Genomic DNA, 27,882 nt, shown 5'->3' with positions numbered 1-27,882 from the left:
CGCACTGGTGGACTGTCAGTACCTTTCCGAGGGGCGGGCTGCAGCCGGTAAGTGGTAGCTGCGGCTCCTTCTGCCCTCGCCGCTGGTCCAGTGCCAGTGTCCCGGCCGGTGAGTGCCGCCGTGCCGGCTCCTGTCAGGCAGACGCTGTCTGTAGCGACCCGAGTCTTTCACAACGGGAAGTGGAGGGGTGCTGGGCCGGGCCGGGCCGGGCTGGGCCGGGCCGGGGAGCCCCTCAGGATGGCGGCGCCGAAGAGGGTGCTGAGGGCTCCTTCGGTGCGGCCGCCGTCCGCGGGTCTCTGCCGAGACCGAAGGAGATCGACGTGGTGGGGCTGCAGTTTCGTTTGCGTGCCGGGGGGCAGGTCCACGGCCTTTGCCCAGCAGAGACGGGCACCTGCGTCGATGCAAATAATTCGAGTTGAACCACCTCCGTCAGGCAGCGGGGCCGGGAGGAGCCGGGCTGCCGGCCGGGGACTGCCGCAGCTTCCTCCGAGCTTTGTTTTGACGGGTTGTGCCCCAAACCTGAGTGTCGCTGCGCGCCTCTAGCCTGGAAACTGCTTTCTGGAGGGGGCAGGGGCCTCCCCCTGTGAGCGTGTCGTCCCCGCTGGCTCACTTCTCGGCTCCCGGCCGGAGCTTGAGTCCGGAGGAGGAGGGTGTGCTTGCAGCTGAAGCCTTTCCAAGGCTGCTCAGGACTTTATTTTGTTTGCTTCTTCTAGTGCTTTGCTCTGAAGATGTTTGTGGTTTTGACTAACGGCCTCTGTGTAAATTTGGCATGGTTTCTTAAAGTTTGCTCTTCCTTTTGAATGGCTAGTACCTGTGCAACAACCTATCTGCTTCTGCAAGTTAGTATGTAATCGATCAGGAGATTACAGTATACTGACTACTAACTTTGTTCATGAGGTCTACTTAACATGCCCAGGTAGTGGCTGTGTGGGTTAAAGTTGTTGTAACTGTTGAACGTATTCAGAGTTGTGAATAAAGGCAGTAATTCAGCATAAAGCTGTCCACTGCAGATACCATTTCTGTAGTAAATTCATATTTAAAGATAACATTTTTTTTTTTTTAGTTGTAGATACAGTCCTGTTAGCTTGGAAATAGATTGGGCTAAACAAAACCATAGTATTCATTCAGAATTGTGAGTGGCAGGAATAAATCCTGCACCTTGAGATGCAGAGTAGGAAATCAAACATCATTTGAGCTAAACAGACCATTAGTAGAAAAGTGATGGGTATGGTTGCACAGCTGGGGAGGTAAAGTAGGACATGAGTTTACACGATAGAAATAATTCTGGAATAACTGCATACTTATGCATGTAATTCTCTGAAGATACTAGAGATACAGATCTTGAGATATCAGATGAAGGAACTTGAGACATAGACTTAGGGTCTTACAGAGTAGCTCTTGGACATACCTTGCCTGGAATCTTTTTTAACCCTCATAAGTTCTGAAATGACTAATTCTAATAATGCTGTACTGAGTCTGTTCGGGATGGAGTTAACTTTCTTCATAGCAACCTGTATGGTGCTGTGGTTTGGATTTGTGGCTAAACCAGTGTTGATAATATACCAGTGTTTTGGCTATTGCTGAAGGGTGCTTGCACAGCATCAAGGCTTTCTCTGTTTCCTATGCTGCCCTCCACTCCCCTTGACTAGGCTGGGAGTGGGCAAGAGATTGAGAGAGAACACAGCCAGGGTAGCTGACCCAAACTGTCCAGAGGGAAATTCCCTACCATATAATGTCATGCCCATCTTTTATTGCTGAGGTAGAGGAAGAAGGGGGGATTTTGGCTTACAGGGTGGCCGTTGTTCAGAGGCTGGCTGAAGCATTAGTTTGCTTATGGGATGTGCTGAGCAATATCCTTTGCTTCACTTGTGGTTGTGGGGGTTTTTTTTTTTGGCTGGGGGGCAGGGGGTGTTTCCACTTCGCTTCACCTATCAAACTGTCTTTCTCTCTACCCATGAGTTTTCTTGCTTTTGCTCATTCAGTTCTGTGCACTTGGCACAGTTCTTCATCATATCATTATTCCGTTGAGATTAAGTGATGTGCTGGATATATGAATGCAGACTGCTTTGAAAGTAGGTATCTACTTTCAAGGAATAATATGGACATGAGAGAGTATAATCTTTAGCTGTGGCAGCAGAACCTAAAATGTTCTGTTTGATTGCAAGACTGAAGACATAAAATGTTGGAAAGAGTTTGGAAGGAATAAGGAACTCCAGATGTGTTCCTTGGAGTTCTGTGGACACCATGTTTCTGCATCTTTGGTAACCGGGATCCTCCCTGCTTTCCGTTAGTAGCTAGTGAAGCTTGGGAGAACAGGTCTGGTTTGATGGCCAGCAAATTTTACCATTTTTGCATACTAGTTTGCTTGCGTGTTTTGACCTCACTAGAAATTCTGCTGGAGACTTAGGTGAAATACTTGATTAATTTTTCCCTCTATATCTACACCTCTGATGGACTGATACCATGAGAAGAACTGAAAACAAGAATAGGAAATAAAAAAATCATCCATCAAAAGTCTAAATGGAAGTGCTTTATAGTTAAGTCTCTGGGTTTAGAGCTTCCACAGCTGTGTTTCTCTCCACTTTTGGCGGCAAATTTGCCCTTTTGCTGCAGGGGGGCTATGGTTCTCTCAGCTCCACCAGATTCTAGTTCAGGAAGAGTTGGGATTTTTTGGACCTGCTACAAGATTCCTTTGTGCTTCTTTCATTCCTTTTTTAATAGGCAAGCCTACTCTAGGATTAGATAGAATCTGTTTTTTAAATGAAGATATGCTGTTCTTTTGTTGTTGTTGTCATTTTTTTTGATACAGACTTACAGAGAGCAAGATAAATGCAAAAACAGTAACCAAAGAACATTTCAGATAAACTAATGAAACAGAGTTAAGTGACTTTAAATGTGATTCTTGTAGAATTTCAATTACTACTCTTCATTATGCAGTCTAATGATGCTTCTGTCAAGTTGCACTGTTTTTATTGCCAAAGTTAGTTCTCCAGTTGTTAACTCTGAAATGACACATAGCCATCAAATGAAAAAATATTTTCTAAAAATGTTATATTTCTTTTCAGTACTGTTAAATTATGAAGGCATTTTGAGGTCCTAATCAACAATGGAGGAAACAGATAGGGAAGCAGTTGCAACAGCTGTTCAGAGAGTAGCGGGAATGCTTCAGCGTCCTGATCAGCTGGATAAAGTGGAGCAGTATCGCAGGAGGGAAGCTCGTAAGAAGGCTTCAGTAGAAGCTCGACTCAAGGTACAACATTTGATAAATCTGAGTGTCTGTGGTACAGCATGAATGTACCTTCTTTTTTCCTTTCTGTTTTTTGATTCTACGTTTTCATCCAGATGGTTTTAAACAATGGACTTTAATTTTTGCTTTGTGTCCAAAGCAGAAACTGTGCATACTGAAAGTAATGCAAATTCATGCTGTACATCTTACTGAAACTTTATTCAAGCATTTCAAGTGTTCTTATGTCCTGTAACTTCTACAGTTTATCCATGGACAGCTACCCTCATGCTGTGTAGCCTGTCAGCCAACAAACCTTTGACTTAATGATTGAATACTGAACTTGTAACAAAAAATTGATGATTACATCTGAAAAAGATCAGTCAGTTTAGTCTGTGACTTTTACGTGGGTTTATGGAAGATTGATAAAATGTATCATATCTTGTCTCTTGCAGAAGTGTACCCCATGATTTTCCCTCTCCTTCACATGTGTACATGTGAGTGCGTGCATGCATGCACATGCACACACACAGACTTAGCCTGAAATATGAGTAAGGTCATCCTTTGTTCAGTGTCTATATGTTACTGAATTCTGTGTTTTCTTCCTTCACTGGTACTCACTAGCCAGCAGTCATTTTAGACCACTATATTAAGTAATTGGAGTAGAGCCTTAGAAAAGTGTTTTGGGAAATATTTTTGGGTTTACCAGACCAAAATGGCTGGTATACACTGTATCTAATCTTATATTTCAGAATAAGTTAGTTTATTTTACAACTATTCGATGGCTCCTTCTTTGTGGGAGTTTGCATGAAGTAGAAGAAAGTCTCTCTTCTTTCACAGTGAAAAAATCTGTTAGCAAATTACACGTTAATTTTTGTCTGTAGCATAGAAACAGAAATTTTCCTGATGACTTGGACTGGGTTTTTTTCAGATTTACAGCAGGAAGCATGTAGTGGAGTCTATTAATAATGGATCAGCTGTTTAGTTACTGTGATCTATTTATAATATAATGAGCATAGTCATTTGCCTACTGACTGCTTCTATAGACAGTGATGACTAAACATAACTTTGTAAGTTTTGTAAATGCCTAAATCCACTTTATAGCTAGTTTCCTTGGCATTTTCCTTAAGTTACCTTAACTTCAGTCATCTATAGATGGTCAGAAATACATGTTCCAAAAAGAAGTACAATACCCCTTAATCCATTTAGGATGCATTCCTGAAACAGGTGATGGTTAGTGATGCAATGGATAGCAAAGCAGTTTCTCCCATAAGAATTACTATAATGGATGGAAGCACAGAGAGGTTGTAAGAAATACTCTTGCTCTGTATTTAAACTGTGTATATGTATGGTGTGGAAGATGGAGAGACAGGGTCATCAGGAGCATCCACCGGAGGAGCTGCTGACTTTCCATGTTGGATCACTGTTGAAAAACCTCAGCTGCTTCATCTATGTGAATGAACACATGGTAAATCTTTTACTGTGAATATGTTGGTGCTTCTTTCTGACTGGATGTGCTTTCATCTTTGTCATAATTTTCTTCAGATGAATCAAGATAATCAAGGCTAAAGAGTAGAAAACCAGGGTAATAGTTGTGTGTCACTTACAGGGATGAAGCAGCAGAGATCTGGAATGATGTTCTGCCTGAAAAACCAGCATCTCCTCCAGTTGGTTATCCTACTCTCCTCTCTATATCCTCTCCCAAATATTTAGTTATGTCCATTTCTTACATCCTTCTCTGCATTTCTTCCTGCATTTTATATACATTCTTACAGGAAAAACTGCTTTGAAATGTGTCAAACTTGTCTGCTTCATGTGTGAGACTGATGGCGGTTAGTGAAGCAGTATTTTTAAGGATCGGTAGCAGAACTCTGAAACAATGGGTGCATAAGCACCAGCTAGCACTGTAGGCTGGTACTTCTGGGCTCTGCAGTCAAAAATGTAGGAGAAGAGCTGCTTGGACTCTATTCCAGAGCCTGAAAAGTTATGAGCCTTGACAGCCGTCTTTCTTTGTGCACTTATTTAGTCAATGGGGGAACTTAGGTTTTGGTTTTCTCTCATCCTGAAGAAATACTGTATACATATCCTAGGAAAGTTCCTGGGTCATGGGTTTTCCTGAGTATAAACATGCTTGAATCCTCTACCTTTTGATTCTTAGCTGCTGTGCAATCATAAATTTGAACCATAGGGCTCTAGGGAGACCAGACAGCCAGGATCCTGGTTCCATGGCTTCATGTTGAGGCCTGTCACTTGAAAAGAGATAAAAATGAAGTTTTGAGCCCTGTTTCTAGGATGGCTTGATTTTGTTTTCTTTTTTTTAATACAGCGACGGTCAGTCCAATCTAAGATGAATTTGCATTCTAGGAAGCAAAGTCCACAATGCTAGGACATGCCTCGCTCCCTGCCTCAACTGACTATTAGAAGACAAACTAAACATGCATAGATATCTGGTTTTAGAATTTTCCTTGGCCATTTGTGTCAGTGACAAAAAATAGTGATTGTTTCTGTTTAACACAATCAAATTTCTGCACAAGTTAAATAGGCAAAAATTTGAATATGTAATACTTGGAAGATCTGCCTCAGAAGTAATTGAAATATCTAATTAGAATTATTGAACATTTAATGGTCATGTGATTTTTTAAAATACTTTATGGTCAGCTTCAGAAGACTGGTTTTGAGTATCACATTGAATGTCTGAGTATCCTAATTACCTCAGTTCCTGTAAAAGGAAAAATGTGTTAATGCAGCAGTTCTGTAGATAAATACTGTATAAAAATGCCTTACTACTGCTGAATTATACTGAGTCTGACAGGAAAATACATTTTTGTCAATAAAATCAGCATGTCATAATTTGAAAATACATAAATAGTGGTAGTTTAAGAATCACTGCATTTTTCTGGGACTTTCCCAGTATATTTAAAACACAGTAAATGTTGTTCATAGTTACCAGGATTTCCTCTTTGGCTTCTAGTATCAGACAAAAAGTTCCATGACCGCCCAAGCTTTTTGGCCTTACAATTATGGCAAAAAATGTGTTTTGAGCTTAACAAAACCATTAATACCTCATTTCTTTACTGGTTACTTCAAGTCCTTGAGATACGCAGCTGAGTTTTCACTGATGTCTTGCCTTTGGCTTGTCTTTTGAAGTCTGTTATTTCCAGTTTCGTTTTCTACGCACCTGATTTCATCTTATTCACATCTTTTTAAAAACACTTACATAGAAAACCATGCTGTGGATGTGATCTGATTTCTTTCACTCAAGATATGCACTATAATGCATTTTCTGTAAGGTGTCTGGACTGTCGAATGATATTCAGGACTAATAGCCTATTTGAAAAGTCATTATTTCAAGTGTCACCTGTCACAAGATGTATCTATATCAATACCTCTCCTTATGCTAAAATAATCTAGTAGTTGGATTGTTGGTCTGTTGATGTTTTACAGTGTTGAAATTTTACTCAGTTTGGGGTTTTGTTGTGTTTTGTTTTGATTGAATTCCTTTTGATTTTTTTTTTTTTTTGGCTTTCAGGCATGACAGGTCAGAGGGTTTCTGTGGGTTTATTTTGGAACATTTTCCGTTGCCAGTCAAAATTTGTAATTGCTTTAGTAAAATGTTTTGTGAATTTGTACGTACCAAGCATTCTGTTGAAACATCTGGATCAGCTTTCTTCTGATGTCCCCCTTTGAAATTAATTTATGAAGGAAACTCAAAGAAATCCCATTCTGCCTTCCCATGATCCTGGTTTAATACAGATTTATAAAGGTGATGATCTGTCTGCCTAAGGTCCTATGTTAGCTTTGTGGGTGAACCAGTTCTATCTAGGTCCTTTAAAACTAGATACAACTTCAGAACTTCAAAAAAAGAATATGTGCGCACACATGGAGTAAGTTACACATTTCTGGTAAGCTATAATATTACCTTTTCAGGTTTTTTTTCCTCTGAAAATGCTAGATACGGAAACGAAAATTAATTCTTGAGAAATGTTGAAAATACAGAACTTATAATGATTAACATAAGTTCTTTCTTTGTCTTTCTGTTTGTATTTAAGGCAGCAATCCAGTCACAGTTAGATGGAGTACGAACAGGTTTAAGTCAACTGCACAACGCACTGAATGATGTAAAGGACATTCAGCAGTCTTTGATAGATGTTAGTAAGGACTGGAGACAGAGCATCAACACCATAGAAAACCTCAAGGATGTTAAGGATGCTGTAGTGCAACATAGCCAACTGGCAGCTGCTGTAGAAAATCTCAAGAACATCTTTTCAGGTAATCTAATGTTCTTTATATAATCCATCACATACTGAAAGCACTTTAAAATGGTACTAACAGCTGTAAAGTTACCAAGTAATGTTGAGAACTTTAAATCTCACTGGGAATGAAGAATTAGGAAGAATCACCTACACATCACATTCAGGGAAGTAGCTGGTAACCTTTTAATATATATCGAGTCTAAATTGTGCTGTAAGAACTTCTAGTCTGGCCTATCTCATGATCAAACACAAGTCACACAGAAGCTTCGTGCTAGCAATCAGTAGCAGGGATAACATGTTTAGTATAAAAGACTGAAATACGCAAGCGGAATGTACAGAAAGAAAATTCAGAAAGATCTGGAATGTTGCCAGCGAGTTGGGCACCTACAGTAAGCCTGTTGGGTAAAAATAGTCCCAAATGATTTTAGGAAGTGAAACTTCTTTCCAAACAAAGGCAGAATATGAAACAGCAAGATCTCCAGTCAAAGAGTCCCTGGCAGTCTTTCTCATACAACAGTTAGGAGCCTCAAGGATTTCTGTTAATGTTACAAGTGTAAGTATAAACTACCTGAAGTTCAGTTTTAACTTGCACAGTCCTTGCTTCAGAATCAGGCAACGCAATCACAGAAAGCAACTCATGCATAAAGAAATTATACATGGGAGACGCTGCTTCTTTGCACAACTGCGAAGGTTTGCAAAATTAAATGAGATTAATATGATATAATGGATACTGTAAAGATAAAGAAAATGGGATTACCTCTGTCCTTTTATGCAACCTTTTTGGTGCACATTCCATTCCATCTTGAATTGGTGAATTCCTTGCCAGGACTTTTCTGCTTATAAGTAACTTTAAGAATTTTACCCCTATAATGGGGGCTAAACCTACCATACCCCTTTGATTTTATTTAAATAGTCTGTCTCTCCTCTCCTGATAGTAATTCACAAATGTATCTCTAAAGAAAAATTGTTCCCCAGTCATACCAAGTTGATTTGTTTAATCTCTGTAAGAGTGTATCTAACTGCTACAGTACCAAACTGGGATACAGAGTACAACTTAGAGTAGTATTTACATGCAATGTCTAGCAATAAAAAACAAAGAACAACAAAATTCTGTATGTTCCAATGCTGAGTTATGTTGGGGGTGTTGTTTTCTTTTACACTGATGAATGCAATTGAGACAATAAGCCTTTTCTTTTCTGGCATTCTGAGAGATTTTTAGTGTGAAGCATCTCCCCCCAGGATTGTTAAACAGTATAGCTGATAACTTCCCTCTCAGCAAAACAAATGTTTTATAAACCAAATGGCTTTCATCATGATTAATGATTGTGTATAACTGTCTTTTCAAACCTTTTTTGGGGCTGCCAGTTATATCACTGGTCGCCTTTTTTGCAGTGACAATTTTTCTGCTGAGATATTTCAGTTCTTTCCCCCACAGGATCCTAATCCTCTTCTGTAGTATTCCTCAAATACTGAAAAATAATACAGAAAAAAAAAATCTTCTAAATAGTTTAGCAGCATAGGTAATTATCCCTATCCTTCCTTTGTGCCTTAGGCAGGCAAAAACTGTTCTTTAAAGAAGGAGGTAAAATTCAGTATTTGTTGGGTATATGCAGCCTCAGGTTCAACAGGGTAAGTGACTTGTAGACAGGCAAGTTAAAAGCCTTTTGTATAAGAAAAAAGAAAAGTAGTACTGCAATTTGTTTCATAGTAGACTTTAATGGATTTTTTTTAATGCGGGGAAGAGGGAGAGAAAGGAAATTATGTTCTATTGGCACTATGATCTTTGTTTAGCCACTGATCAAAATGCAGTATTATAGTTAATAATGTATAAAAATACATAGCATTTACTAACAATTTTTGAATACTTCAAAATCACTTCCTTTGAATTATTTCAAAAGGATTACTACAGCTGTTCTCCAGCTTGTTTCCTAGTGCTTTTATTGTCTTGTATTTATTCTTTGTGTTTTGATTGTGTTGTTCTACTCTGTTTGTTTTTTCTTCTTTGCCTTTCTTTCAGTTCCAGAGATAGTCAGGGAGACCCAGGATCTGATTGAGCGAGGGGAACTTCTGCAAGCCCATCGAAAACTGATGGATTTAGAGTGTTCTCGTGATAACCTGATGTATGAGCAGTATCGCATGGACAGCAAAAACACACATGACATGAACCTCATCCATACATACTTTGGGGATATGCAGAAACTTTCTGAGGAGTTGGCAAAGCAACTTTGGATGGTGGTTCAAAGATCTCTTGTTACAGTCCGTCGAGATCCAACCTTGCTTGTTTCTGTTGTTAGGATAATTGAGAGGGAGGAGAAAATTGACAGGCGTATGTTAGACCGGAAGAAACAAACTGGGTTCATACCTCCTGGCAGACCAAAGAAGTGGAAAGAAAAAATGTTCAACATTTTGGAAAGAACTGTGAGCACGCGAATTGAAGGCACTCAAGCAGATACTAGAGAATCTGACAAAATGTGGCTTGTGCGCCATCTAGAAATTATACGTAAATATGTCCTCGATGACCTGCTCGTGGCTAAAACCCTGCTGGATCAATGTTTTCCTCCGCATTATGACATTTTCAACAAACTGCTAAACATGTACCATCAAGCTTTGTCCACCCGCATGCAAGAGCTTGCTGCGGAGGATCTGGAAGCAAATGAGATTGTTAGCCTTCTAACTTGGGTTTTAAATACATACAAAAGGTAAGGTCCCCTTATCTTTTCTGTTAGCAGTAGTTGAGAGTAAGCATGCAAAACACAGTTTATATGCCAATAGTTGCATGTCTATTAACTTATAAGAAGATAAAAGAGGGATGATAGTAAAGAACTTGCTGGTTTGGTATTTGTTACGCATTTTGTTTTCTGGAAATTGCTCCTTAAAACTTGTTTGCTTTTTCTAATATGTGATTTTGAGTTGCTTTGTAAGCTTAGTTTTAATGCAGTTGAAGACCTGCTTGAGGCTACAGTCACCTTGTATTTGTGTGCCAGTTTGGTGAAGTATTGGGAAGAGCAGAAGAGACTGAGAGCTTATGCGTTTGAAATAAAATGTTTGTTGTTGGGCACAGCCCCAAAAGTTTGTATGGTTATTAACTTTCTATTGTTCTTTTTTACGGGGGTTGGGACTGTTTCAGTGTTGCTTCATTACCGTTAAATGGAAAGAATGTAGAAACTTCCTTCAGGTTTTCTCTCAGAACTGTATGGTAATCTGTTTATTTAGAAAACAGCCTGTAAGCAGAAACTCTTCTATGATACTTTTAAACTCTTTTCTTTTGAGTCGTCTGATTTGTTGGGATAATGTAAGGGTTATGTCTTTTTTTTCTTTTTTCATCCTCCAGGTAGAAACAGCTCAAATAACAACGGTTTAGTTTTTGCTGGCATGTAGTTACTAGGGCAACTGATTTTGTTTGGGAAAAACTAATGCTAGCCTTTCTGTGGTTTATGACTAATCCTGTTCTCAATAGCTGGCATTGACTCAGAGTCTCTGTACGCTTTTGCTGTATTCAATTGTTCAATCTCACAGATTCAACAAATGGGACGCTTGATAAGTTTAGAGTATAATACCATAAAGCAAGTAGGTACGAGATAATACTGGTCTGTAGAATTTTTATAACCAGCTTTAAGATTTGTTTTGTGTTTAGAACTCTGTGCTTTGCTCTACACTGCAAAGTTCTCCTGCTTTTCTTCCCTGCAGGGAACAATCGGGAGCACCCACTAATGCATACTTACATACCTGTGCAGGATATATGAGAGATGCAGCTACTAATGAGGGTACAGCTACTGATAAGATAAAGGAGCTGAGTTCATTGGCCTTTTCTCCTTTGTTAATAGAAGGCCAGAGGAATAACCCCACAGTGAAGGAAAATCAGAAATATGTGAATCCTTGTACCTATAGGAGCACGGCCTGGGCAGAAATCCTGCTCCCAGGTTCTTCATTTATGTCCTGGGGCTGATGTTCCAGTAAGGCAATTCTTGGTCTCAAAATTGCCCTTCTGCCCTTCCCCCAGAAAGTAGAGCAGATTACTATTGAGTTAGATAATTCAGAGCTAAAGCTCTCTCAATCCATGTGTTCCATCATAGGAAGGGCGAAGGGAGGGAGCAAAGCCAGCGTTGCATCTATTTACAAAGCAAATCAGAAAAGGATCATTCCTGCTAATGGAGGTTATGTGGCTCATAGCACCTGATGGCAGAATCTTGTAAAGGAAGTGAAATAGTGAGAGGAGTAGATACAGTAAAAGATATCTGAGAATGCACTTCTCCCCTGTATATCCGTGTAACAAGTGTGGTGGAAATTAGAGGAAATTAAGGCTTTGAGTTTCTCTCTTCTCAAAAAAAAAAAAAAAAAAAAAAAAGCCTGAGAAGGGCTATGCAGTAATTGTATTCTTATAGATTACAATAAACTGTTATAAAGAAGATGGTAATTAGCTGTCATGTATGTTCGTAGTGGACAGTGGAAGAAGAAATCAGCTCAGGTTTGTGAGCAGGAAAAGTGCTCAAGTGGGATACTTGCAGAGCTTACCAAATCTCAGTCGCTGAACATCTCTTAACAATACAATAACCAATTCTGTATAGGGATATGTTTGTAATAAACTCTGAAGGATGATGGCCTATATGACATCATGAGAACTGTGTTTCTGTGATATTTCGCCTTCTTTTCCCTTTATGAAAGATAGGTTCTAAACTGCTGTTACATTCCCTGTTCATTTCTATGGAGTGTTGTATGCTGGAGGATAGTTTTGGCCTTTCTAATCTTTCTCTACTTTTATTAAATGTAATTGAATATTAGAGGGAACATATAAATTTGTGTTTGTATTTGCATGTTACAGCTGCACTTCAAAACCAGCTGAGAAAATATTGACCAATTAAGAGAAGCATTGAAGGTTTTTTCCCCATGTAATGAATTGATAAGAAAGCCATTTATAACTTCTGTTTACAATATTTGCACGATAGGAGTTTTAAAATAATCGTGGTGTTCTTTACCAGGGTATGTCTTGGAAGCTGTTTATAGAACTGTATTCAACTCATAGCTGAGAAATAAAATTATGTTCCACGTGGAATCATAGCCTTTAATATTTGAGTGGCATGCAGTTATACTGTGCTATATGTATTTCTCTTTCATATCTAAGTCAATGAGAGCTTTGGAAACATACTGCTATTACTAAAACTGTACCAGGTTGGGACCAGGACACTAATCTGTGTTTTAGGGAAAATATAAGTCTTGTAAGATCCTGATGCCCATATTCATAACATTGTTTCATCAAATACTGATCAAGTGTTGACAAAACTGCTAAGAGAGTTCACCAATGTTGCTACAGACAGCATCAACAATCTTCACTCAGCGGAGTGATGCTATATATCTAGCTGGATGCTGTCTCTAGATCAAGTACCTTTCTTTACAAGATAGAGCAGAGTTGGTGGCAAGCCTGGCACAGGAGGCAGAATAGAAGTCTTCTAAAATGTTAGTTTTCTGATAATACAATTCTGGTTGAAATGTCAACTTGATTATAAATGTTTTGTTGAAGTGAAATAACTCTTCCCTATGGTTAGAAGCTTCCTGACACTTCTAAGAGGGTTGTCTATCACTTCTTTTCCCCCAGACACTTGGGTTGTGGCAATCAGGAAAGAGAACTTGTGTATAGGAAGAATTTTTGTCTTTGGGGGCTACTGGTAGGAGCCTGTGGTCTTTCTGTGGGGTTTCAGTTGGTAAGCTTTGAGAAAGGTTTAATGTCTCTGTGGCCTTATGAAGTAGGGATAACGATGGTATAATGAGGCTAGAAATATTTTCTATTATGGCACAGTGCCATAAACAGCTTCTCACATTTCCCCTGCATAATCCTGGAGCAGGTGCTGCTATTACATGTATTCTTTATGTAAACAGCAACAGAATGGAATTCAGTTTTCTGAATAGCTTGAGCCACTTAAAATATGTTCAATCTCAATTCTCAGGAAGATGCTACAAATGTGAAGTGTTCAGTTACAGTAGCTTTTATGGTTTCAAAGACAAGAATTTTGTTTTTTAAGTAGTTAGTCATAGTATATCTTTTTTTTTGTGCTTTGAGGTTTTTTTCGTATGGAAGCACCACTATGCTGACTCACTGCATGTACCCAGAGAACAACTTTAACTTGGAGAAATACACAAACTAAATGCTTCTTTAGGATTTTTTTTTTAATCTGCTATTTGTTTTTCATAGTTGCCACTGCAAATATAGAATTTGTGGCTTCCTTCTGAAAAGCACACTAGAAATGGAATGTGAAACAATTAATGTTATTATGATTGAATATATTTCCATCAACTGTTAATAAAGCAGTCTCTGAAGAGTGTGGTTTTGAGTTACTGATTTTTTGAGCATGAAATATTAAGAGTTCTTGCTATGTTGTGCTTTGGCATAGCTTTGTTTTTTTGTTTTGGTTACACAAGCAACTCATTATATAGCCTTATATACATGCAAAATATTACTGTAAAGTATTAATTTTATATAATCCTTGTCAAAATATTTTTGAGGGTTGCCCAAGTTTGTTCCTAATAGTATAAAATCCAGAATTTTCCTTTGCAAGCAAGTATAGCTAATGGTGCTGTTATAATACAGTACCCATGAAGTGCATTTTTGATTTGGCATGCAAGAGGCCTCCTCCTCTTATATTAGGTATATTCTCTACCAATACCGGAAACATTGGTAAATTTTCTTTTAATATATTTTAGCTTTGATATGGATGTGATACAAGCAGCAAAACAGAAGCTTTTTTGAGAAACACTGAGGAGAGTATTTTGTACTTTTCAGAAGGGGAAAGATCAGTGAAATTCAGAATGTGTAAGTTGTCATCGCGTCTGAAATTTAAGACATATAAAAATGTCCCCTATTAAAAAATGTCCCCTATTAAGAGCCCACAGGTTGAACAAGTTGGCTTTTATTCAGTCTTAAGCAATTGCTAATTCTCTTACATAAAAGTTAGAAACACATGAAAGGGTTGAATATTTAAAATGTCTGTAACTTTTTTTTTAATATATGCTGGGCTATAGCTTTTACATCCTGTTCTTTCTTTTATTTAGTTTTATTTACATTCCTTCTAAATGCATTTATTGTTGCAATTACTATTAAGAACTTTTTGAAATGTATATCTGTTGGAAAATTGCCCCTTACAGTGGTCATTAAAAAAAAAAAAAGCTGCATAGTTTTTAACTTTTTATCTCATTTTTCTTTACTAATCTGCAACGTCTTTTTTCTTTTTTTAAACTCAGTACAGAGATGATGGGAAATTCAGAACTGTCTCCTGAAGTGGATGTAAATTCTCTGAATCCTCTGATTTCACAAAATGTGGTAGACCAGCTTCTCAGCAAGTATATGTCAACACTTACTGTGAGTAATAATAATGCAAAGACACCTTCAGATGAGTTTATAGCTGCATTAGTGCCTCAGTCCTGTTCCTTCATCAGAGGAAACTAATGTGACAAATGTAAACTCGGTATCATTACTTTTATGAATTTTCATATACTATGTGTAGGTTTGTTTATAAAGTTATAATCAGATAATTTTATAGATGTAAGTCGTGACATTTCAAGGAATAATTATGCTTTACAGACTGTATTTATCATATTTTATTAGAAAGGAAGGAATTCCAGTGTTCATATGTCTAAATTCATAGTGCTAGTATGTTAGGTATTACTATACTTACAAACCACTGATTGCAGCTTGGTCCCTATAGTAACTACGTTAACTTTTGATACAGATGTGATCTTTTCAAGGTAATCAGGATGTTCATGTTTGCCAGTATGATTCTTTTAACAGTCTTTTTCCTTTCATGCCTGTCGACTGCATGAGCATAATTTCCTTTTGTAGATGCCATTTCAAGTGTATCTTAAATATAAAGACACTGCTTATTGGTTACCCTAAGAGTCACTGGAAATTGGTCAACTACATGGCAAAGGAATCAGTATGTGATTGTCAGGTTTTTAAATGTATTTTTCTTTAAAGGTCCACTGTTGATTGCCTCTGAGACTGGATATTGGGACAGTTGGAACTTTGGACTTGCTATTCTTACGTTGTTCAATTTAATTCCTACTCCTCCTGAGTTTAGGAGCTCTGCCCAGCAGAGGGAAATTTTTTGCTTCTTTGGATGTGTCAGCTACTAAAATATGTCCAGCAACAGCAACTACTTGAACTTGATACTCATCACAATAATATGAACCAATCTTGTTATATCTCAAGGAAGTTGCCAGTAGAGGGTGTGCTTCACACTAGCTTTACTAGGACTTTCATGCAAGTTTATTTTTCTGCACTTACCTTTAGGACAAAAAACCATTGGTTTGTTTTTTTCAAGCTACTTTTGGCTTGACTCAGGAAATGCCTTTGAATTCATTTTTCCCCTTTTAAGATGAAAAAATACACCTATATTGATTTTTCAGAAATGTTTTTCCCTACTTACTGAAAAATATTATATAGAGAACATTATTCTCTTTATAGAATATAAATACAACAAAGCAAAGCCGCTATTCTGTTAAGCACAGTGTGGTTTTCTTTTGCTGATTTTGATTTTTGTCAGTTTCTTTTTAAGGCAGAAAATACTGAAACTGCCTGTTTGTTTCACAGGATTCAGCCTGATCTAATTTTCTACACATCCCCATTTACACTTCTACTTTATTTCTTTTGATGTTGTGTTTAAAACTGTTTATAAACAAAATATAACTAGTTCTGTTTGGGTAAATAAAGTGTTTCCTAATTGTGGCTGTCAACTTAAATATTGATGTTTAAGTCAATAAAAATATCTCATTTTAATGAGAAATAGAATGCTAATAGATTTTAACAAATTTTGAATAGATTTTTTTTTTTTCCCCAAGCAGCTCAGCTTGAAAAAAAGTTCTTGTAAATTATTATCTTAAGGTGAAAGATGTTGATGTCCCCTGAGCTGCTGGCTTAAAAGATTAATTCTTTTTTGCAAATCATATCTCATCAGAGCAGTTCCATGCTTGTGAGGAAAAAAGATAGTACATTGTTTCACTTAATTGAAGATGGTACTATATGTACTTAGCAGATACAGCACTTGACAGGCCACTCACTAATCAAAAAGGGAAAAAGAAAACTACAGGTCTGTGTTTGGTCAACAGCCTTTCTTGTGCAGGAAGATTGTAGAGCTTTCAATTTCTTCCTTTATCCTATCTGCAGGTAGGAGTTTTGACCAAAAGATACTGATTTAGTACATTAAAAAATGTAAACATAAAAAAAAAATAAATATACCTATTTCAGACTTTTTTGCCCTTTCTGTACATGCCTACTGGTCATATTTAGTTTTGCATCATAGGTAGGGCACACTAATGTACATATTGTACATTGGAAAGGAGTATGAACCTTTGTATTATTAGGGCTTTTAACTAAATGTGAACAAAGTAGAAAAGAGGGAGAAACCTTTAACCCTTTGAAAACATAGGGATAATTATTTTAAATAGAAATCAAAGAATCCAATTACATATTTAGCAAACATGCTGGTCTTTACTACCTACTCTTGCAAATATGTCCACGGTATCTGTGTTATGCAAGTGATCAGAAAACTGGCTTAATCTAGTTCTAAAACCAGTTGTTTTTAATGTCTGTTTGCCATATAATGTGCTTGTTGGATGGGAGGAGAGCCAAGTATTGTATCTCCATCATCACTTTCTGCAGCACTTAAGTTCCAAGAAATGCAACTCATTTAATCTAATCCTGGGGTTTTGTCCCCAGTGCTAACAAGCATCAGTTTCCTAAAATGTAGGTAAAAGGAACTACAAGCAGGTATGTGCTAACTTTCCTATATTAAATATTACCGTATTTTTTTCAGTTGTTGAAAAATTCTGTTTGAAACCTAAAGCTTGAGACTTCATAAATGCTTCCAAAGTTAGTAAACATGTAGATTCTGACAAACTGACTTGCTCTTTGTTTGGAGCACTCCCCTTCCAAAATGTGCCTCAGCTTGATCACTAGTTTACCAGTACTAACCTTTGTCTTTGTCAATGCAAATTTTAATTTGTCTATGTTACTTATATCCTGTAGGAATGACAAGAGTGGTCAAAATTATCTGTTACTATGCCACTCTTCATTATGGAAATGGCTGCTATTCCAAATACTGTAGCGGGGGTTTTTGTTGTGTTCAATTAAAAAATCTTTTCTTTTTCTTGGTTGCTTTATTTAATGTAGTCTAATATCATTGGCTGGCTACGAAAAGCACTGGAGACAGATAAAAAAGACTGGATAAAAGAAACTGAACCGGAAGCAGATCAAGATGGGTACTATCAGACGACGCTCCCAGCTATTGTTTTTCAGGTATAAAAGAACCTGGTTATTCTAGAAAATCTACGGAAGCAGTACATGGATTTGGGGAATGGAGGGATGGGAGGGGGAAACCAAACTGTTTGGAATGCCATTGTTTCTATGCCTATTGAAGTATAGGGTTTTTTTTCCTGTAGAGTTGTTAGTTGGAGGGGTTGTTTCTTTTGAGGTTTTTATCTGCCTTTTTCATTTTAATACTTAGAGACTTAGTGTCTAAGCCACAAAAAAACCCCAACCTGTACCACCGAGCTGTTGGTAGTAGAAATGCAAAGTTTTTGAAGTGATCTTTATCAACCAGAAAAATGTCAGCTTATTATGCTCATTTTCTAATTTTTCTTTACAAATACTGTGTTAGGTACCTTCCGTGAAAGATAGATGGTCTCTTCTTCCTGCATTTGTTTCCCACTTTATTTTTTCCCTGTCTTATACCAGGATTTTTGCTGCGTTCTTTCACATTTGTATTAGCACGAAGGTTGACTTCATCTAATGCTTTCCAGAAAGTGGGTGATGTCAAAGAAACTGGTGGCTGATTGGCTCTAGCGTTGTGCTGTCAAAGGCTGTAGTGTTCAGATTCATGTAACAGTGAAATTTTCAAAATCGTCTCAGCATAAAAGCAGCTCATGTTTCCACCTGGCTTTGTACCCTTCCTTGCCAATCCCCCTCTTCTCAAACACAGCTCCCTGTAGGTCACCTAGATCTTGTGCCTAGTTGTGTTTATAAAGTTTAGGGGTCCCTTCTGCTTCACTAATGTGAACTTACTACTTTCATATATGTGCAAAGCAAAGGAATTCGCGTTACAAGGTTATTCCTTACCAACTGCAGGAGCTGACCCAAGAACTTTGATCCACTGTAAAGCCAAATTCCTGCTGAATTAGAAATACTAAGTACTTTTTTGCTGAAGAAAGAATGCAACTCTTTTCAGTATCAGGAGAAAACTGCAGCATACACTAATGGTTGTCAATAATTTATTAATTACACTTATGGAAATAGTGATTTTTTTTATTTAGTCATCAGCAATTGTCTGGGCTTGTTTGGGGGGGCGGGGAAGGAACCAAAAACCATACATAGAGCTGGTGCTAGTGAGAGTATCCAACAAGATAGGAGTTCTGTGTGTCTTTGGTTTACCACTGACAAAGGCCTCTCTTTATAACTAAACTATTGTTAACTTAGATGTTTGAGCAGAATCTTCAGGTGGCTGCTCAGATAAATGAAGATTTGAAAACAAAGGTACTCCTTCTATGTCTTCAACAAATGAATTCATTTCTAACCAGGTAACATAATTTTTAAAACATAAATGCTTTATCCTGCCTCAACCTCTCTTTGTTCCTACAATTCCAATATTGGTTTTTCCTATGGATGTTTCTTTATTGCTTTGTCTTTCTCCTATCATATCCATGCCAACCAAGCTTTTCTTCCCTTTCCTTTTCTTGATTTCTTCCTCTCTTCCCCAGTTTCACCGCAGAAGTTCTTCTGTGCTGGTGAGTGGCACTTTCAGTTCGTCTCTGCAAATGGCTCTGATCTTTGGAGTCAGTTCTGCTTTCTCTTATATCTCAAATTTATAGAACTTTCTCATAAGGAAGATCGAAAACACCTTGGCTGGATTCTGCCCAGAATAGAGAGACTAAACATCACATGAGCAACAAGCGCTTTATAAAATACTTCTAAATAGCTGACAGGCCCTCGCAGACCATTTAGTCCTACAGGTGTACTTAAGTTATTACAGATTTCTGTCTGTTTAATGCCATTCCTTGTGTATGTTACAGGTACAAAGATGAAGCACAGTTGTATAAAGAAGAACATCTTAAAAATCGTCAGTATCCTCAATGCTATGTTCAATACATGATTGCAGTCATCAATAACTGTCAAACCTTTAAGTAAGTCTGCATGTTCTTGCAGTATTGTGAGAAAAATAAGTATTGATATTTCATTTGTAATACTACATGTTCCCAGGACCTTCTCTTCCTCTGTATACAAAGAGGTTTTCAGTTAAGATAGTTTAGCTGACTAAACAAAGGCAACAGGTTTAAATGTATTACTGTTTTAAGAAGCAGATACTGTGATTGCTCTTGTCTTTGGCAAGCCAAGCCATTGCCCCTCACCGGTGAAAATCCACTTGTTACTCCAAGAATTTCATTGCCAAAGAAAAATTTATCTTCAACTTTCAGAATTGGAAAAAGTCATTTCAGTTAGTTTGTCTGGGGCCTGCCATCTTCTCTTGCATTTGATCTCTCACAGTTCACCTTCAAGCAGCATGATCAAGGTGAACTGAACTGGAAAAAAGTAAAGGTAGAGCTTGCTCTATTAGGAATATCAAAACAAGAGAAAGAAATCCTCATTGGTCATGTTTCAGCGTTCAGCCATCCAACCCCACGTTCATCTGTATCTGCTGCCATTCTCAAGTCTACAAATCGGCAGTAGTTTGTTACGAGCACACAAGTAAGTGGTCTAGGGTGATCGCTCTAAAATCATGCTGGAGAGTAAATTAAGGCTTCCAAAGCAATCAGCAGACATTATTTCCCCTGGCAAAAATAAGACTATCTAGTATGTCTCTTTCCATGTATACACTCCAAAGAATTGGTAGCAATGCAATTGTGCACCAGTGGATAATGAAAAGCATTGTTATTTGTCACAGAGAATCTATAATCAGTCTAAAAAGAAAATACTTGAAAATTGAAATGGAAGACACGTTGTTGAGCAGTCATACAAGCATGGATGCAACTTTAGACATCATTGCCAAAGAAGGATGCTCTAGCCTGCTGGATGAAGTTTTCATGGATTTAGAGGTTAGAACTTTTTTCCCCTCAAAAAAACAGAAGTATTATTTTACAAGGAAAATAATTCAGGAATAAAGTAGTTATGAAGCCTTTTCATTGATAAACATATTTCATATGTGGTGTGCTAGCAAAATGCCAGTACATGTCAGTGTTGTTCTTCACTCGTATAGTTTGTATGTAGGAGACTGAAAGGTTGCTTAATTATATTTCACAGGATGACTTCAGGCAGGTGCTTTGTATATAGTGAATATTTTCTAGCAGATTGTACTTAGTCTTATGCTTATGTAGTTGAGTTTTAAGAATTATTTGGGAAACTACTGCCGATATTAAGTTATCATCTTTGCACAGATGCAGTACACCTATTATTAAGTTAGTTCATTGACTCTAGAGGTGGGCCCTTTCTGACTGATAAACTTCCATGTTTAAGAATTCTAGCTTCTTGTATAGAATCCTTCAGGAAAAAAAATAATTCTTTTTATTACTAAAAAGAAATTGGGAGTATGGGGAGGGAGGCAGGCAAGTTAGAGAAGTGGCGGGGGTGAAGAAAGGTGCTGTGGGACTTGCTAGGTTTGTAATAATATTTTGAAGTAATGTAAACACCTTGAATGACTCACGGTAAGAAAGATGTGGGAGCAGTGTTTAGGTTAAACTTGGAGCTCTTAAGCAAAACCTTTATTTTTTTTATTAACTATGCTGATGGATTATGAGAAGACACTCTATCTACTCTAACGACCATTCTTTGAAATTCATTAATCTCGAGCTTTATGTCACTATTACCATTTATAAAATACCATGCCCTAATATGTAAAGAATTTTTCCTCTGGGGAGAGCAAAGCAATATGGGTATGTAGATAATACTAGAATTATGTATTGTGGAGTTCTGGGAAAGGAGTGAAGTGTATAGGCCACCAAGTTTGGTATAGGCACAGGACATTTATGGGGCCATCAAAGAGGAACAACTGAGTAGCCAGTAGCAGTTCAGGAAATCAAGGATGAAGTTGTGTTATCACAACAGTTTAGAAGTGCCTCATATTTAAAATTGGAATCATCAGTTCTTATGCCATTTTTGTCCTTGGACCTTCATTTTTTTATTTAGCATAGACTTTTAAGTAGAGAACCTAATAAAGGGTTTTAGAGAACTCATGAAACAAATGCTCAGGTTAGTGCAGTTGGTTTACATACACACCCAGTGTCAGGGTAGCACTCCGTGGCAACTGTCGTTCTGACAACTGATCACATAATTTTCCTACGCTAACTGCTTATTCCTTTTGAAGGAGTTTAGTTTAGAAATGTATGACACTTAAAGTTGTCTCCTATTTATTTTGTAACCGCACTGATATGATGAAAGTGTCAAAAATTTGTTCTGATCAATTGTTTGTTACCTTCTCAGCCACATCTCAATGAGTTGATGACAAAGAAGTGGTTGATGGGGTCTAATGCAGTGGGGACTATCTGTGTCACTGTAGAGGATTATTTCAATGACTTTGCAAAAATAAAAAAGCCTTATAAAAAGGTAGGTGCAAAATATTCTATGATACTTTGCCAATGTACTCTGAGTATCATGTTGGTTTGGAATTTCTGAACACTGAATGGAATTCAGAGTTGGAATACAGAAATTGGAATTGATTGATCACTGGAAATGAAAAAACATTCATAATCATATTGCAAAAGTCTGAATCGATTATTTCTCTCTCATCTTTTTTGTTCACAGACGTATAATATTGTCAAAGACAGATCAGAGTTGCAGGATTTAGTCCAGAAAATGTATTGGCATGTTACTAGATTGTGTTCTGACCAGCTTGTACTTTTCTACCTCTCCTCAGAAGTTTGTAGTCATATAAAATTAGCTCTTCTGAAATTACTTTTTTTTTTTATAAAAGCACGTTCTGTAATACCTAGTTTTAGTATGTACAATGAGGCATAGTTTAAATTGGTGCCATAAGGTTTAACAAATGCATACCTCATGTTTAAAGTGCTGTTACAAGCAGCATAATGTACTAGGTTAGGTTGTCTTCCCCCCCCCCCCCCGTGGTCTGTCAAAAGATATCTGGATTTCTGTATTATCTTTTAGTCTTTAGTATTATTGTACTTGTTTTTATCCTTTATTGAATTAAAATCAGTTTTGTGTAGTTAAGATAGAATGTCTTAAATGATTCCCTAAGATTTAGGAAATATTTGAAGCTAGTGAGATCAGGATTTAGGTGAGGTCTTTGAACAAACCCTTACTAAGTAGAAATGCTTAAAAGACAGTCTCAAAATCATACACTTACTCTTTCTTACCTTAACACTTAAAGAGATAGAGGGGGACTGCTCAAAGTTCCTCTGATGACCTCTTAACCGTCAGTATTTGCAGATCCTAGAGGCTTTATTATGTAAGTGAATAATACGCATTTTCAGTCCAGAAAAAGTACACAAAAGAAGTTAGGTCGGTCCCAGAATTAGTCTGTATCCAAGGAACAGCTTTCTTTTCCAGATTTGGTTTGTTACTATGAGGTGATAGTGCTTGACATGAGTTTCTTTAAGTGTTAATACCAATCTCTGCCATCACATGTGTTTCATCCTGTAGTGTTTATTGCCACCTTGTGGGGAAGATGACACATTTTTTGGCATTCATCATACCTGCTATTCCACTGTCTCCAGCATGAAAAAATCTCCCACACAAGACACTGTATGTTCTAGCACTAGATGGGACATGCTTTTGTTTCCCTGGTTTGGAGTGGTCTTTTTTTTTCTGGTTTTAAAATATTCTTGGTTAATCCTGTTTTGAAAAGCCAATTTTTAAAAGGCACACGAACAGAACACCTGCAAAAAGTCTCTAGCCCAATGGGAAGGACCCCATTCTGGAACTGGGGGGATCTGGATCTTACAGTCACTCTGCTTTGCTGTTTTCCTCGCATGTAAAGTGAATGCCCTGCCATCACACTGTTGGCTCTTCTTGAGTGTTCTTTTTCTCATTTGTAGTATACCTGTTCTTCTTCGCTTACTTTTCAGTGGGATGGGGCATACATGTCAGTCTCCCACAGTCTATTCTGTGCAGTTAATTTTCTTCTGTGTAACTGGCATCAATTCCACCAATGCAAGAGAAGCCAGAGATGGCCCCTCACTACAAGAAGGACATGGAGGTACTGGAGTATGTCCAGAGAAGGGCAATGAAGCTGGTGAGGGGTCTGGAGCACAAGTCTTATGAGGAGCGGCTGAGGGAACTGGGGTTGTTCAGTCTGGAGAAGAGGAGGCTGAGGGGGGACCTTATCGCTCTCTACAACTACCTGAAAGGGGGTTGCAGAGAGGTTGGGTGCTGGTCTCTTCTCCCATGTGACTAGTGACAGGACAAGAGGAAATGGTGTCAAGTTGCGCTAGGGGAGATTTAGATTGGATATTAGGAAAAATTTCTTCACTGAAAGGGTTGTCGGGTGTTGGAACAGGCTGCCCAGGGAGGTGGTGGAGTCACCATCCCTGGAGGTATTTAAAAGACTTGTGGATGAGGAGCTTAGGGACGTGGTTTAGTGGTGGACTTAGCAGTGTTAGGTTTATGGTTGGACTTGATGATCTTAAAGGTCTTTTCCAACCTAAATGATTATATAATTCTATATACTAATAAAATATTATTAAAAGTTTGTGACTACCTGTTATGCAGGCTTTTTCTTAATCATAAGTAACTTTGCCACCCTGCTTAGGGGAAAAAAAACCACCTGAGGACCTATGGGATTTAAGGACTCTCCTTACATCAGAGTTGGAAAAAAACCTGTAAAGGTTTTGGGTTTTTTGTTTTGTTCTTTATTTCCAAACCTCAGCATTGCTCTTGCATCGATACCAGATGCTTCACTTAGTCACCAGTAGCTATTTGCTATAAAAAGAGAAGTGCAGAACAGAAGATCAGTCAAGGAAGATCTGAGAAAGTGATTGCTGCTGGCTCTCCAGGCATCTTACCAGACTTGACCCAGAGCACAGATAATGTAGGCAAGATTTGCAATGCTTTATGCAATGTACTGGATTTCTCCAGCAGAAGCGTCTGTGATGGATGGTCGTTCCTTGACCAGATATAAAGAGCAAGGCTGCAAGGCCAAGCACAGGTCTGTTCTAAAGATCATCCGAATTGTGTCGTATTTGTTCTATCTTTGGTGCTCCTTAAAAGTAATTCAGACATGTCATTAGAGATGTCCTGGTTTTGTTGTTTCTCGTAATTGGCACATCCTTTTCATTAGCAAAGGACAGATTTTCATTTCTGTTAGCATTGTGAAAATCTAAACCCACTCAAAACATGTAGTATTAGCAAAAACTGTGTACTGGTGCTTTAAGTGCAAATACACATTTCAAAGCCTAGTAGTTGTTCAAAGACTGAAAATAATGGCTATGTTTGCAGGTATCACTGGCATAATCCACCACCTTTTTCTTTTCTTTCAGACAATGACTATCGAGGCCCATCGGAAAGTGGTTGTGGAATACATCAGAGCAATCATGTTAAAACGTATATCTTTCAAGAATGCAGAAGAGAGAAAAGAGGGTGCAGAAAGAATGATCAAAGAAGCAGAACAGTTCAGATTTCTGTTTAAGAAGCTTGCGGCTGTAAGTATTTGCTTTGGGTAATGCTGTTAACCTGGTAATTTAGAATAAACCACATGTTTACTCCTTGGGAAAATGGCTAGAGTTAGATCTCCATGTCTCAAAAATGTTGGGTGACTTGTAAATATCAAGGATGCCAGCTGAGGGCACAGGCAGAGTTTCTGCCCACACACAAGCCTGCTACTAAAGTTCCTGAGCACCAGTTTCTACTGCTTTGTCTTTATACAGCTCTCTGCAGCTGAATATTTGCATGGCCTCACAGAGGTAGGTACCCTGAATTTGTAGTAGTAAGTGAAAGAGAAAAAGCAGTAGTTTGTTTTTTTTAAAAAAATAAAAAAATAAAATTGGGCTTAGCTTTTTCTTGGCTGGAAGAAAGGGTGATACTGCTTTGAACAGGCACAGTTACTTACTACCTAAGTAGCATGCAGTGTATTCATTCAGAATTAACAAGAGAAGTATGTTGGCTGCATTTAAAGTGCAGTAGAAATAGAGAAGACAGGCCAAAAAAGGTATTTGAGAAACAACGTACAAGGTAGGCCTAAAATGAATACTAATCTTTTTTTTAACGGCACAAGGAGCAGGAATCTGCCAGAAAGCTCCTAGGGCCAACAGATGACAAAATACAAAAAGAATGCAGAGAAAGATAAAGCCTGAAAAACAGGGTGGGGAAGGGGTGGCATTCATCTTTGCTCGCTGTGGAAGGTGTTGGAGCAACTCCTGCATCAGAGTCCTTCATTATGTGGGATTCTGTGTAAGATCTGTTTCAGATTAAGGTATTGATAGAAGAGGTTATGGAATAAATTAAATGAACAATACCAGATTGGCAGGATCAGATGACCTGGAACTAAGAGCACTAAAATAGTCTAGAGTTTAAATAGATACGCAGTTCAGTTGATCAGTTGTTGAAAGCTGCCTTGGTGGCCAGGTAACTAGAAGGAAGCTGATGCAGTGCCAGTTTTTAAGTCATGTTTCAGAAGAGATCTGGCTTTCACATCAGTTATTCCTAATGTTTATGCTGGCAAATCAGCAAAAGTTAAAGACTAGAATGCATCACCATGTGGATAGATACAACATACTGTTTGTAAGACATGACTTTCTGTACTGGTATTTTGACGATAGGTCTCTGGATGAAGAAGAACAGCAAAAGAGGGAAGAGGCTTATGGTGACAATTCACAAATACTTTGTTTTCTTAATGTCTGAAAATTAAGCTCTTTGGGGGATTCAAGAGCATTGTTGGACAAAATAATTAAAGGATTGTTTATAGATATTGGGGGGATTGCTTTTATTTGGGGTTTTTTTTTTTGTTTGTTTGGTTTTTTTACTTTTCATCTTGCAGGGCTCTGGAGAGGACACTGAAGGACTCTGTGACATCATTGAAGCCATTGCAGAGGTTATCAAGCTAACTGATCCTTCACTGCTCTATCTGGAAGTTTCAATGTTAGTCAGTAAATACCCAGATATCAGGTAATTCTCTTTGAGGGCAAAGTTAACAGACGGATAACATCATAGTTGCTTTGTCATCTTGGACAAATTTTAAAACAATGTGTAAATTTGTTCATATTTTTCATATTTTAGAATGTAGCCATTTTCTTATAAAAAATAATGCTGATATAAAATATATGTGAACTGGACTAGGAGGTGCATGTACTTAAGTACTCAGTGGTGCAGCAAAGGAATAATGAAAATACTACCATTCTGCATTTTGGGAGGATAAAATAGAGCAGCCAAAATAGTGCTTTATATTGAGCTGGAAAAGCCAGTTCTGAGTGACTAGAGATCTGATTAAGAATTAAAGTACATGCCGAAACTGAGTGAAAGGATTGCCAACTAAGCGATATTTCTGACAAAATCTTACTTGTGCAAAGTTTCCTACTAATGCCAGTCTTACCATTTTCCTTTGGCAGGGATGACCATATTGCGGCTTTGCTGACAGTGAGAGGCGATGCCAGTAGAGATATGAAGCAGACTATCATTGAGACTTTGGATCAAGGTCCAAGCCAACCAAATCCAAACTATGTGCCAATTTTTAAAGAAATTACAGTTCCTACTCTAACTGTGCCAAAACTTCTTAAGTAACTGACAACTCTGTGTGTCATTACTGGTCTGGGATCAACAGGTTTGAAATATTTGAGGGCAAATTTGGCAATGCTATTTTGAGTAAAGTTCAATATACACTGATACTTGCTAGGCATGTTTCTTTCTAAAGACTTGGATGTGGGAAAATGTAATCAGATTTCTGAAAGAAGATGGATGTAAAGGTCATGTTTGAAGAATGAAGCTTCTGATGGCCAGGGGGCTCTTTACTGATCCATTTGTTACAGCCTTTTTTGCTGTCAGCAAATACATTTTTCTTGTGGAGTATGTTTGCACGGTGCACTGCAATGCCGTATAAAGATATTTATACCCAAAACAACAGAGCTGTATTAGTGCTGGATATACTAACATATTTGCTTACAATACGTAAGTAGACTCCTTTAGAACTGTCTTTATATGGCACTGCATTGAGCATATATTAACATTCTCAATCCACTTTCACTTTATATTTTGTGTATGTACTTCGGTGTAAAATAGTTTATTGCGGAAAACTTAATTATAAAATCAGTTTCCTGACTAAGGGACTGAATGAAATTGCTACTGTGCAATTTGATGATAGGGTGAATAAAAAAAGACACAAGGTACAATTTTTTTTTTATTGATTTACTAAAAACAGCACATAAAGCACCACCAGTTCAATAAAATGTTAAACCATTGCTACCTTCAGCTATGTATTCATTGCATTCTTA

The 27,882-nt window shown here is 37.8% G+C and overlaps 1 protein-coding gene across 1 annotated transcript; it reads left to right on the top strand.

Moving 5' to 3' along the window:
- Positions 1-14: 14 nt before the first annotated feature.
- EXOC3 (exocyst complex component 3) lies at positions 15-27,870 on the top strand. The gene is made up of 13 exons (XM_059815271.1): positions 15-47; positions 3,066-3,250; positions 7,273-7,492; positions 9,494-10,175; positions 14,707-14,824; positions 17,633-17,758; positions 18,935-19,035; positions 19,528-19,638; positions 20,397-20,547; positions 21,929-22,051; positions 24,940-25,101; positions 26,436-26,563; positions 27,004-27,870. The coding sequence occupies exons 2-13, from the start codon at positions 3,107-3,109 to the stop codon at positions 27,173-27,175; spliced, it is 2,238 nt and encodes a 745-aa protein (XP_059671254.1). The 5' UTR covers positions 15-47; positions 3,066-3,106; the 3' UTR covers positions 27,176-27,870.
- Positions 27,871-27,882: the final 12 nt, after the last annotated feature.

The sequence above is a fragment of the Gavia stellata genome, chromosome 3 (assembly GCF_030936135.1).
Source record: "Gavia stellata isolate bGavSte3 chromosome 3, bGavSte3.hap2, whole genome shotgun sequence".
NCBI classification, from domain to species: domain Eukaryota; kingdom Metazoa; phylum Chordata; class Aves; order Gaviiformes; family Gaviidae; genus Gavia; species Gavia stellata.
Note: the sequence above shows the minus strand (reverse complement) of the source record. Positions and strands in the feature narration are given on the sequence as shown.

Coding starts and splice junctions, on each gene's coding strand:
- EXOC3 (XM_059815271.1), top strand. CDS start 3,107: ATGGAGGAAACAGATAGGGAAGCAGTTGCAACAGCTGTTCAGAGAGTA. Junction 10,176..14,706: donor GTTTTAAATACATACAAAAG/GTAAGGTCCCCT, acceptor TTTTAAACTCAG/TACAGAGATGATGGGAAATT. Junction 20,548..21,928: donor AAGTTTTCATGGATTTAGAG/GTTAGAACTTTT, acceptor TTACCTTCTCAG/CCACATCTCAATGAGTTGAT.